Raw genomic sequence first — 10410 nt, 5'->3', positions numbered from 1 at the left:
CTGCCAGCCACAGCTCGAAGCTGCTTCCCACTGTGCTCACCGGTCGCTGCCTGGAAAGGTGGTGGAGGATGGGGAAGGGTGTCCACGGGATGGGTTCCATGGGCCAACTTGACACGGAGATGTCGCTGGCTTTTCCTGAGTCAACCATGGGATCGTTCACGCTGCTGGAACTTGTGTCCCAGTCGTAATGGAAACTGAGAAGAAAATCCCTTAGAAATTAAACAGGGGCAGGAGGGGGAAAAAGCTGTTGCTCACGAAGCAGCCCAGGCCCCTTGGGATGGGACCCTGCCCTTGGTTATTTTGCTGTGTGTACAACATGCTGGTGGTGCACGACCAGGGGCTGTTCTGAGAGCCTGGGGGCTCGCTGACCCGGGGTGGGGGCAAAGGGACAGCCCCAGGCTTTGGGTACACCCTGGGCTCCCTGGCCCAGCTCCCTGCTCCAGTGCAAACACTGCTGGCCTTGAGGGGGAGGCTACTGGGTGCAGCTGCCTTCGGAAACAGGAAGCTTCCAGCTCCCTTTTTCCATTTCTGGGAGCCGATTATGTATTATTATAAGCTCGTACACATACGCCTGCAGCCACACGCTTTTTGTGGCAGCTGTGAGCCCTTCAGCAGCTCCACCACACCCTGTACACAAAGCTCCCCGTGCTTGGCAGACAGAAAACCACCACCCAACCGCAGTTATTTCCCCGGGAGGCAGAAGGATGCTGCGGGGCTGACCGCAGCCCTACTGATAAATCCCCAGGAGCCGAGCGCGGCGGTGCCAGGCGCTACCTGGGCCTGTGCGCGGGGCGGGCGGGCGGCGCGGGGCGCTGCTTGGGGCCACTGCCAGCGGCTGGGGCCTCGCGGCAGCCGCAGCAGCCGTTGTCCAGGACCTGCAGGTGCAGCAGCTCCTCCGAGTGGGTGAAGGCCGGGTTGTCCAGGGAGCTGGCCGAGGCCAGCCAGGAGCGCGACCAGTACTGGGCCGAGACGTCGTCCAGCCGGCAGAAGCGCCGGTAGCTGCGGGACGAGGCCGGGTGGTTACGGCAGCGCCCAGCCCCGCGGTGCCCCCGCACCTCCCTGCTGACCGCACGGCCGGCACAGAGCGCGTGTCCCCACCCAAATTGTGCGAGCAGCCGGCAGGGCAGCTCCCCAGGCCCCAGCCCTGCTCCCTCCCACCAAACACCCTCTGGCCACAGCCCTGCGGATGGGGCCTCAGGAACAATCCCCGCAGCAGGACCGCACACCCATGGGAAGGGCAGCAGGGCCAGCACAGCCACCGCCCCACCACAGCGCTCCTGAACAAGCCCCTTTGGCAGTGCTGGGGGCAGGCACACTGCGCCCACCACCACTCAGCTCCCCTCCATCCCCACCCCGTCCCCACACAGCCCCCACCTGCTCCGGGTCTGGTCGGCCCTGGCCTCCAGCAGCAGCGCCTTGAAGCGGCGGATGACGATCCCGGCGACAACGGCGCCCAGCAGGACGATGCTGAACAGGACCCCGAGGGCCATGCCCAGCAGGCTCTGCTGTGTCACCCGGTAGTCGCAGCGCAGCCCCATGAACCAGAAATCGCTGCCGACAGGACATCTGCAGCAAGGGGGGGGCATCAGCCACAGGGCACCCCCAGCCTGGGGGTGGGTGCACGGCCCGGTCCCTTCCACCCCCAGCACTCACTGGCAGAGCGGCCCCCGGTCCCGGGGGTGTGTGCAGATGCCGTGGTTCTTGCAGTAGTCGCGGTGGCAGAGGGACGTGCAGGTGGCGTTCCCGTCTGCCCCGGCCACGCAGGCGAAGCCGGACCGGCAGGCAAAGAGCTCAGCACAGGGGTCCAGCGGCCGCTCTGTGGAGAGACGACAGCCCGGCTGTACCCCCTCCACCCCAGAGAGCCCAGGGCTGGGGCCAAGCCAGGCCTGAGCCCAGAGGGACGCGCGAGGGCTCGGAGCAGCACCCGCACCCCCTGCACTCACCCAGGGCCACGTTGCGCAGGACGGGGGCAGTGCCCACCGCCAGCCCCGGCCGGGCGCCGCCAGGGCCCAGCGCGGCCTCGAGGAGCGCTCCCAGCCCCGGCGCCCGCACCCGCTCCGCTGCAAACAGCGCGTCGTACTCCAGCACCACGCTGCCCTCCCTGCGGGGACACGCAGCGCATCTGGGGGGGGCCCGGACACCCCCCCAGGGCTGCGGGTCCTGGTCCGGAGCTGCAGCCCGGCAGCACCGGGCACCGCGGGGGCCCGTGAGCCCCTACCTGATCCCCGTCACCTCCAGCCGCAGGAAGCCGGGCACCGACATGAACAGGGGCGCGACCTGCACGGGGAGGAAGCTGGGTGGGATGCAGCCCGGTGTGTCCCCCCCCCACAGCCCCCCCAAAAGCCCCGGCCCCAGGCTCACCGTCCTGTTGAAGCTGTGCAGCAGACCACGGCGCTCGCGGGACGCGGGGTCCTGCAGGGCAGGGACGAACCCCATGTCCAGCACCAGCTCGCAGGGCACGCGCAGGAGGGATGCTGTGGGAGGCAAGAGGGGGTTCAGCACATGAGGAACCCTCACTGCCATCACTGCCCACCCCGGGGGCTGCCACCACCCCCACGCAGACGGCTCCGTGGGGCTCTCCTCCTCCTGCCATGCCCAGGAGGGGTCCCAGAGCCCCACGTGCCCCGGACCCACCTCGCAGGAGGGGCGGCTGATCCTCCACGATGAACACCCGGGGGGCCCTCCCTGCCGGGGCCGGCTCTGCTGTCAGTCCGGGGGCTTCAGCATCCGGCTGCTCTCCGGGGCTGCTCGATGCCTGGCCCAGGTCAGTGCCCCCAGGAGATGGAGGGGACCCAGAGCCCCCATGGTGGCCCAGGGTCCCGGAGGAATCTGTGGGCTGCTGGGGGGGCCCCGGTACCATGCTGGGCCCCCAGGTCAGCCCCTCCACATCCCCCTGCCACACACCAGCACTGGGCTCTGGCGTGACCGTCCCCACGTCCCCAGGCAGTGCTGGGCTGGCGGTGGCAGCTGGGAGGGTGGCAGCGGCACTGGCAGTGGTGGCTGCCCCCAGGGAAGAGGCAGGCTCGGACGATGCTGGCTGCAGGTGTGGGGCAGGGGCCGTGGGGGGGGCCAGGCTGTCCGGCTGCCAGCTGGGCTGGGCAGTGGCTGCCCAGAGCTCCCCATCAACCACCCCCTCTGGGGTCACCCCCAGAATCAGGGGACTCTCAGCACGGTGCCCCCCAGAGCCAGTGTGGGGCAGTCCAGGCCCTGGGGACCCTGCTGGGGGGGTTCCTGCAGTGGGTCCGAGCCCCGGGGATGGCTGCAGGGTGGGCGAGGGGGCTGCTGCTGAGCTGGTGGCTGGGGCGGGCTGCGGGGATGTGGGGCTGCCTCGGGGCACCCCACTGGGAACCACCGTGGAGCTGCCAGGGGCCACCGAGGGCCACGTCTGGTGCAGGGGGATGCGGCGGGGCTCAGGGGGACCCTCCGTGTTGGGTGGCCCTGACACCCCCGCGGTCAGGGCCAGGGCTCCCTCCTGGCTGGGGGACGGCACCCCTGGGGTGCTGGCCATGGCGGTGGGGACAGGCAAACCTGGCCCTGTCCCCACAGCCGGCTGGGCTGTGCCGGCCGTGGGGTCCCCGGGCTGCCACATCGGCCCCCCGTGGCCACCAGCCCCCAGGGACGGTGGAGAGGGGCGAGAGGCAGCGCGGGGACCCTGCCAGGCAGCATCCGTCCCGTGCCACGGGTGGGACTCAGCGCCCCGGCCTCCTGCTGCCTCCCGCGGTGTCCCCAGGGAGCTCAGCAACCTCTGCAGCCCCCCCCCAGAGGGCGATGTCCCCATTGTCCCTGGCCCAGGGCTGCCTGTGGCCACTGCGCTGCTCTGGTGCGTCCCTGGGCTGCTGTCACCCAGCGGGGCGGTGGCACCCAGGCCCTCCCTGGCCCCCGGCTCTGGGTGCAAGGAGCTGGGTGAGCCCCCCCGGCTCTGTGTGGGGCTCTGTCCCGGCAGGGCACTGGGGGTCTCCCAGTGCTCCCCAGTGGGGCTGGGCACCGTCACGGAGGATGGTGAATGCAGGAGGGTCCCCTGCAGGGCTGTGGCACCTTCCGCCATCTCATCTCCTACAGGCTCAGTCTGGAGGGAAGAGCTGGTGGTCGGAGCTGTGTCCAGTTCCGTGGGGGCTGCAGAGGGGCCCCCACCAAGGCCCCTCCCCAGGCTGGCAGGAGACGGCCCCTGGCTGCCTGCGGCTGCCTCAGCAGCACCGGTGGCCAGAGGGGGCCCTGCCCTGGTGCCTGCTCCGTGCCCCCCTGCAGGCCCTGTCCCCTTGCTGCTGGTCCAGCCCCCTCGCTCCGTGCTGGGGGGCTCAGCAGTCCCGGGGGGGGTACCAGGGAAGGGGAGCAGCTCAGCCTCCGTCTGCAGCCACGTCGTGGCTTTCGGTGTCGGCAACGGCCCCGTGCCAGCTCCTTGCTGCGGATCTGTGGGCAGAGGCAGGGGTGGGGGGATGCTGAGCGGGGCTGACCCGCAGGCAAGCACCCTGAGCTCCCGGCACGGCACCGGCACACAGAGCCACCCCACAGACAAGGGGCTGGGAGCAGGACGGTCCCGCTCCAAGCCCTGACACGGCCGTGGCAGTACCTGTCCGGCAGCGCTCGCCTGTCCCGTTCCCTCGGTGGGCGCAGGGGGTGGCAGTGCCCAGCGTGGAGCCGGTCCCGCTGCCGAGAGCAGGGCAGAGCCGCGCACAGCACTCCATGATCACTGCGGACAGGAGAGAGGAGGGAGAGGAGGGAGAGAGCATCCGCATCAGGCACCGGCACGGGGCACCATGCACTGCACACTCCCACTCCTCTCAGCCATGGGAAGCAGCAAAGTGACCCTGTGGGGCAGGGACGGGGGCTTCACAGCCCCACCAGCCCCGAGCTCTCCAGCACGGAGCCACGACGGGTGCCACACACACAGCACCGGGTCCAGCCGGGGTTGCATGAGCCGCGGCACCACTTGGAGCACGGCCTGGCCAGCCCCAGCCTCGCACCTCCAAAGGCACCACCAGCACCAGGCTGAGCCCTCCCAGCACTCCCAGTCCTCCCAGCACTCCCTTCATTCACCAGCCCCAAGCCGGGCACTGGGCACCAGGCACAGCCCCGCTCTGCCGGGCTCCCCCTGCAAACCCCACCGGGGTCAGCCTCTGGCTGCTGCCTGCCCCCATGGGAGCCACCAGCCCGGGCACCTCGGCCCCGTACGGGCAGGACCCGCTGCCAGAAAACATCCCCGCACCCAAATCGTGCCCAGCGCGCTCAGCACCAGGCCCTGGTGGGGCCAAGCAGGGCAGGAGCAGGGGCAGGGCCGCAGCCCAGCACCGCTGGTGCCCTGCAAAGCGCTGGGCTGGGTTCGCACAAAGCTCCTGCGGGGCAGCCACGGGCGGGTAACCCCCTGCGGCACGGGAGCCATTTCCTGCGAAAGGAAAAGCTGCGGAATTATTGAAAACCCAGCTGGGAGCCACCTGCCTTTGTCTCGGCGACCGCACCGCAAATCCTGCCCCGAGCTGCCGCATTGCCGCCCGCTCGCTGCCCGCCCCGGCACGGCCACACCGCTGAGCCCCGCAGCCCCGGGCCGCCCCCGCACCCCCCCGGCCCCGCAGCGGAGGGGCGGCCACGGCCCGGAGGGGCAGGAGGGGAGGGGGCGGAATCGCCCGGGGCAGGGGCAGCGGGTAACGGGATGCTCCGGAGCCCCCCCCCGCATCCCTCGGGGAGAAACGGCCGCGAGCGGCAGCGGCACCGCCACGGGGACCCGGGACGAGGTCGCTGTCCCGGCGGGGGGGGGGCACCGAGCATCCCGAGGGGAAACGGGGGCCGAGGGCAGGACCCCGGGCGGCCTCCCCAGCGGGCCGTGGGCTGCCCCCCACCCAGGCGGGGCCGGGGCCGCCCGGAGCCCCTCGGGCACAGCCGACGGCGCCGCCGCCCCCGCCCCGTGCCCCCGCCCCGTGCCCCCGCACGTGGCCCGGGGCTGCCGCCGGGCTCCGGCCCCACTCCGAGCCCCCCCCGGCCGCAGCCGCCCCCGCCCCGAGCCCGGGCCCCGCATCCCCGGGGCCGGGGGGCGGCGGCGGCGGCCCCGGGTTCCCTCCCCGGGCTCCGTCCCCGGGCTCTCCGCCGCCCCCCGGCCCCGGGCCGGTTCCTCCCGCCCCGCCCCGCCCCTGCCCTCCCGGTGCTCACCTGCGGCCGCCAGGAGCGGCGGCAGCCTCCGCATGGTGCCCGCGGTGCCGGCGGCGCGGGCGGCTCTGGGCCAGGCGGCGGCAGGAAGCCCCCCCCCACCCCCCGCTGCGGCGGGGCGGAGGCGCCGGGGAGCCGCAGCCCCCGGCCCGGCCCGGTCGGTCCCGCCCGCCCCCGGGGGCAGCTGCCCGGCCCCGGCCCGGCCCCGGGAGCGGCGGGGCTGGGCGAGGTCTCTCCGGTGGAGGCGGAATTCGGCCCCGGGGGGGGGCGTCGAGGCGCTCCCCGGTGGCCGAACCGGGCGGGCTCCCCCCGGCTGGGTCGCTCGGGAGCGCGCTGAGGGGCAGCAGCGACCCAGGGGCGTCTGACAGCAGCGGCCCTCAGGCCACGAGAGCAAAGCTCGGGCCCTGCAGGGCTGCGGGCAGAGCTCGCCCGGGCGCCCCGGGGCTCAGCCGGGGCCGTTTTAGGAGCAAAACGCTGCTCGAGGAGGCTCTGAGAACACCAACGGCACCGCGGCACCAACAGACTCGGGCTTATTTTCCGCCATCCCCTCACCCTGATTGCCAGCGGAGGATATGTTATCTACTGACACTTTCTTGGCTCGCAGCCTAGCAGTGCCGCTTTGACATATGAAAGTGTTTCTTGGCTCAAAGGAAAAACTGTGTAGTGTCCAGAAATAACTTTTGTTTCTGTCTCAGGAGAGACTTAAAGCAAGCCTCCCATGCTGAGATGAGCTGGGCTTACAGAAACACCGATGTGATTGTGATTTTGCTTTGCAGCAGCAGCGAAGTCATTCCCCCCTTTACTTTCCATCTGGAAAGCTGACACATTTCACACAGAACTGGCTTGTTTTTACCAGCAGTTACAAAATAAATAGAAAGGTAGAAAGGGCAGTTTATTGGAAAGAGCAGGCTCCACTAGCAGCGAGATCACAGGGAAGGCGATCACCTCAGCAGCGGAGGGTGCAGAGCCCCGGTGCCAGCAGCATGGGCTGTGCAGGGGATGCTGGAGCTTCACGCGCAGATGAACGGCAAAACGCCCCTTTGGTCAGACAGCCTCAGAGCCCAACAGAGCCACCCAACGCCCAGCGTGCTGGGCAGGCAGCGCTTCCACCTCGCAGGGCAACAAGCCCTGGCTGAGCAAAGGCCACTCTGCTGGCAAAAGCCTGGCTTACAGAAGTGTAAGAGACTAAGCACAGTGAGCCAGCACCTGCGAAAGAGAAAAGCCATCAACACAACAGTGGTCTTATATATTTATTCCTTCTTGGTTTTAAAGGACAATATATTCAGACAGCTTTAAATACAACGTCCAACAACTCTCTGATGAAAGCAGCAACAGTACAGCATGTGCGCTTATATTCATACCCACTGACATCAGCCCCGTCCTAGTGGTAGACATCTCCTGTTAAAAAATAAAATCAGACATTTAATGTTTCATCAAGTGAAAAGTGCTGTCTTAGGCACAAAATAAGCTGGTCAGGCAGAGATAAGACAAGCGCTGGAGAATACCAGAGGAAGCGACATAATGAGATGTGGGCAGGAGAATCCCAGGGTTCTCACCTTTATCCCACCCGTTCTTGGCTCAGGGAACACAGCAAACGGGCGCAGCTCCCTCCCTGACCCTTCACACCTCAGTCTCATGGAAGAGCGTGGGGGGAGGTGAGAAGCGCAGGGAAGAGGAACAAACAGGAACGTGCCCCCCTGCTACTGCTGCAGCTGGCCTGAGGCCAGCAGCTCATTTCCCCTGCAGCCCCCAAGCGCCTCGCAGGCGGTCGCTGAACGACCCCTTCCTGCCCCTTCCTGCCCCTTCCTGCCCCTTCCTGCCCGTTTCCTTTCCTGCCGCAGCCCCAGGCTGGGCGGGTGAGGAAGAAGCAGCTGCTACCAGCGGCTCGGAGCTGTGCTGGCAGACACAGCGCGGCCCAGCACGCCCTGCGAGCGGCTGAGGAGCAGCAGCAGGATGGAGCTCCGTGACCACCGCCTCAATTCACCACCAAATGAAAGACCTGTGGATAACCGCGGTGCTTGGAGTGCAAACAGGGAGAGATCAAAGGTTGCTGAGCCCCACACCCTCTCTTTTGGGAGCAGGAGATGCTTCCAAAGCCACACACAACTCATCCTCACAGCTCAGCAGGCAGCTGCTGGCCTCCCCCTGCCGTCCAGTGTCAGTCACCTCACGCTCCCCTCTGCAGGCATCACACGGGGACCCTGTGCGCGCAGCCACCGCCCCACACAGCCGCAGAGACACACTTGTACTTACTCTGCTTTGAAGAACGGCTCTTACTCATAAACATCCTTCTTATCTGCAATGTAATCTACAATTTCTTGTGGACACATTAATTTTTCTGCATCTCCATCAGGAATTTCAAACCCTGGAAGAAAGCACACATATTTAGCCCAAAACAACGGAAACGGGAGCAAGGCTGAAGGAAGCAGTTACTGCTGGCTCAGATGCCTGCAGCTTGGCTGAGGAGAAACACGCAGGGGCTGCTGCTCCACTGCAGTTAGTCGGCATCTCATTACTACGCTGCTTCAGGCTGCGTTACACCCTATGTGGTGCTGATTCTGGATAAGAGACCAGGCAGAAACAGCAGGCAGCAGGGGCTGCCAGGCCAGCCAGTGCCCCCTCACACGGAATAAAAGCTGCTGATGCCTCCCCAAAGCCAACACAACACCACATACGCCTGAAGGGGGATGTTCTGGGTAACTGCAGGCAGCAGGAGCCCCGAGCCCCTCAGTTCAGAGCCTGCTGTTGAGCACTCGTGCAACAAACAGCTCCTCCAGAGCTCAGTGAGCTGCCTGGGACAGGGAGCGAGGGCTCTCGGCAGTGAAGTGGTCAGAAAAATATTCCAGGATTTGGAGGTTCTTCTCTTTCTAGTCCTCACGGCCATGTATTAACCATTCATCCTGGGTGTGCTGCAACTGGATTAAATATACAGCATAGCAAATGCTCTGAAAGTAAAACATTCTACCTTGGTTTTGGGGTTGTGTATAGGAACCATAACCCAGGGACATTTATGGCACAAGGTAGGCATGTACTGCAGAATTTAAGAGCTCCAAATGGAAGCATGAGGAACTCCAAAGTGAACCAAAATTTGAAATATAAACAAATAAATACATAAAAAAAAAGGACAGCCGTATTCTAGCAGCACCAAGTACTGAAGATGACAAACATTCTGCCTAGCTGAAGTCCTGACCATGCGTGGTTTCCCAGTGACGATGCAGGCCGAGGCGCAGCGGTCTCACCAGGTGCCTGCTGTCCTTGCTGGTGCGTTCCCAGCACCCTGCCTGTCCCGGCCGTGCCCTGGGGGTGCCCGGGGCGCTGCGGGCAGTGGGGCAGGGCGGTGGCTGTGCCCGCAGGGCCCGCTTCGTGCAGCGGCCGGGCCGTGCCCCCTGGGGGTGGCGCTCCCCCAGCCCGGCTTTGCCTCCCTGGCTCGGGGCCGCACTCACCGAACTCGTCCTCCATGGCCATGATGATCTCCACCTGGTCCAGGCTGTCCAGCCCCAGGTCCTTCACGAAGTGCGCCTCGGCCGTCAGCTGCGGGGACAGCACCGGCTCAGCGCCGCGGCCCCCCCCGGGTCCCCAAACCCCCCCGGGTCCACAAATCCCCCAAACCTCCCCCACACCCCCCCAGGCCCCCCAAATCCCCCCAGCCCCCGCTCGCCTTCTCGGGGTCGATCTTGTCGTAGAGTTTCAGCACGTAGAGCACCCGCTCGCGGATGGCGGGCAGCGTCAGCGGGGGCAGGTCGGACAGCCGGCGGCAGGGCGGCGGCAGAGCGGGGACGGGGCCGAGCAGCGGCTGCGGGAGGCGGACGGGCCGCAGGGTGCGGAGCCGGGCGGTGCCGAGCCCCGTGAGGCCGGGCCGGGCGGGCAGCAGGCGGCGGAGGGAGGCGGAGAGGACACGGCCCGCCATGGCGACCTCTTCCCGGCACGCACCGCGCCGCGCCCGGCGGGCACCGCGACCCGAGGGGGGGGGGAGGGGGGGCACTGCGCCCCCTGGCGGCGGGAGGGGGAACTGCAGCACCCGGGTGGCCCTGGGGACCCCCCCAGCACCCCCAGGACCCCCCCACCTCGGCACCCTCCCGGCCTCCCCTGGACACCCCCGGCCCCTCCGGGACTCCCCCCGGTTCCCGGGGAATCCCCTCCAGCTCCTCCGGTCCTCCCCCTGGCCCTGCCCCCCCCCCCCAACCTGCCCCGGGACCCCCGGGACCCCCCATCAGTACCCCCTTGAACCCCCAGTCCCCCCGGGACTCCCCCCCAGCCTCCCAGGACCCCCCCTCA

General features: G+C 67.7%; 2 protein-coding genes across 2 annotated transcripts in view; both read right to left on the bottom strand.

Annotated features, from left to right (window-relative positions):
• The window catches only part of LOC311445337 (uncharacterized protein), a 6792-nt gene extending 534 nt beyond the window's left edge, over positions 1 to 6258 (bottom strand). The window contains exons 1-10 of the mRNA XM_084537343.1: positions 6139 to 6258; positions 4568 to 4687; positions 2635 to 4407; positions 2362 to 2474; positions 2219 to 2277; positions 1944 to 2101; positions 1654 to 1816; positions 1375 to 1566; positions 775 to 999; positions 41 to 194 (exon numbers count right to left, since the gene is read on the bottom strand). Coding sequence (XP_084393469.1) covers positions 41 to 194; positions 775 to 999; positions 1375 to 1566; positions 1654 to 1816; positions 1944 to 2101; positions 2219 to 2277; positions 2362 to 2474; positions 2635 to 4407; positions 4568 to 4687; positions 6139 to 6172 — 2991 coding nt within the window. The 5' untranslated portion in view covers positions 6173 to 6258. The remainder of the gene's footprint in view (positions 1 to 40; positions 195 to 774; positions 1000 to 1374; positions 1567 to 1653; positions 1817 to 1943; positions 2102 to 2218; positions 2278 to 2361; positions 2475 to 2634; positions 4408 to 4567; positions 4688 to 6138) is intronic.
• A 1114-nt stretch (positions 6259 to 7372) lies between these two features.
• Positions 7373 to 10060, bottom strand: NDUFAB1 (NADH:ubiquinone oxidoreductase subunit AB1). Its single transcript, XM_084537329.1, has 4 exons — positions 9794 to 10060; positions 9579 to 9666; positions 8389 to 8500; positions 7373 to 7533 (listed from the first exon to the last, which is right to left on the bottom strand). The coding sequence occupies exons 1-3, from the start codon at positions 10040 to 10042 to the stop codon at positions 8409 to 8411; spliced, it is 429 nt and encodes a 142-aa protein (XP_084393455.1). The 5' UTR covers positions 10043 to 10060; the 3' UTR covers positions 7373 to 7533; positions 8389 to 8408.
• Between the last annotated feature and the right edge of the window lie 350 nt (positions 10061 to 10410).

The sequence above is a fragment of the Aythya ferina genome (genome assembly GCF_964211825.1).
Source record: "Aythya ferina genome assembly, chromosome: 15".
In the NCBI taxonomy this organism is placed as follows: domain Eukaryota; kingdom Metazoa; phylum Chordata; class Aves; order Anseriformes; family Anatidae; genus Aythya; species Aythya ferina.
Note: the sequence above shows the minus strand (reverse complement) of the source record. Positions and strands in the feature narration are given on the sequence as shown.

Bases quoted from the DNA above. Each gene is read 5' to 3' on its own strand.
- NDUFAB1 (XM_084537329.1), bottom strand. From the start codon at position 10,042: ATGGCGGGCCGTGTCCTCTCCGCCTCCCTCCGCCGCCTGCTGCCCGCC. The intron at 9,667-9,793 runs GCGAGCGGGGGC...CTGTCCCCGCAG, and splicing joins ACAAGATCGACCCCGAGAAG to CTGACGGCCGAGGCGCACTT. The intron at 8,501-9,578 runs GTGAGTGCGGCC...GCTTTCTTCCAG, and splicing joins GGCCATGGAGGACGAGTTCG to GGTTTGAAATTCCTGATGGA.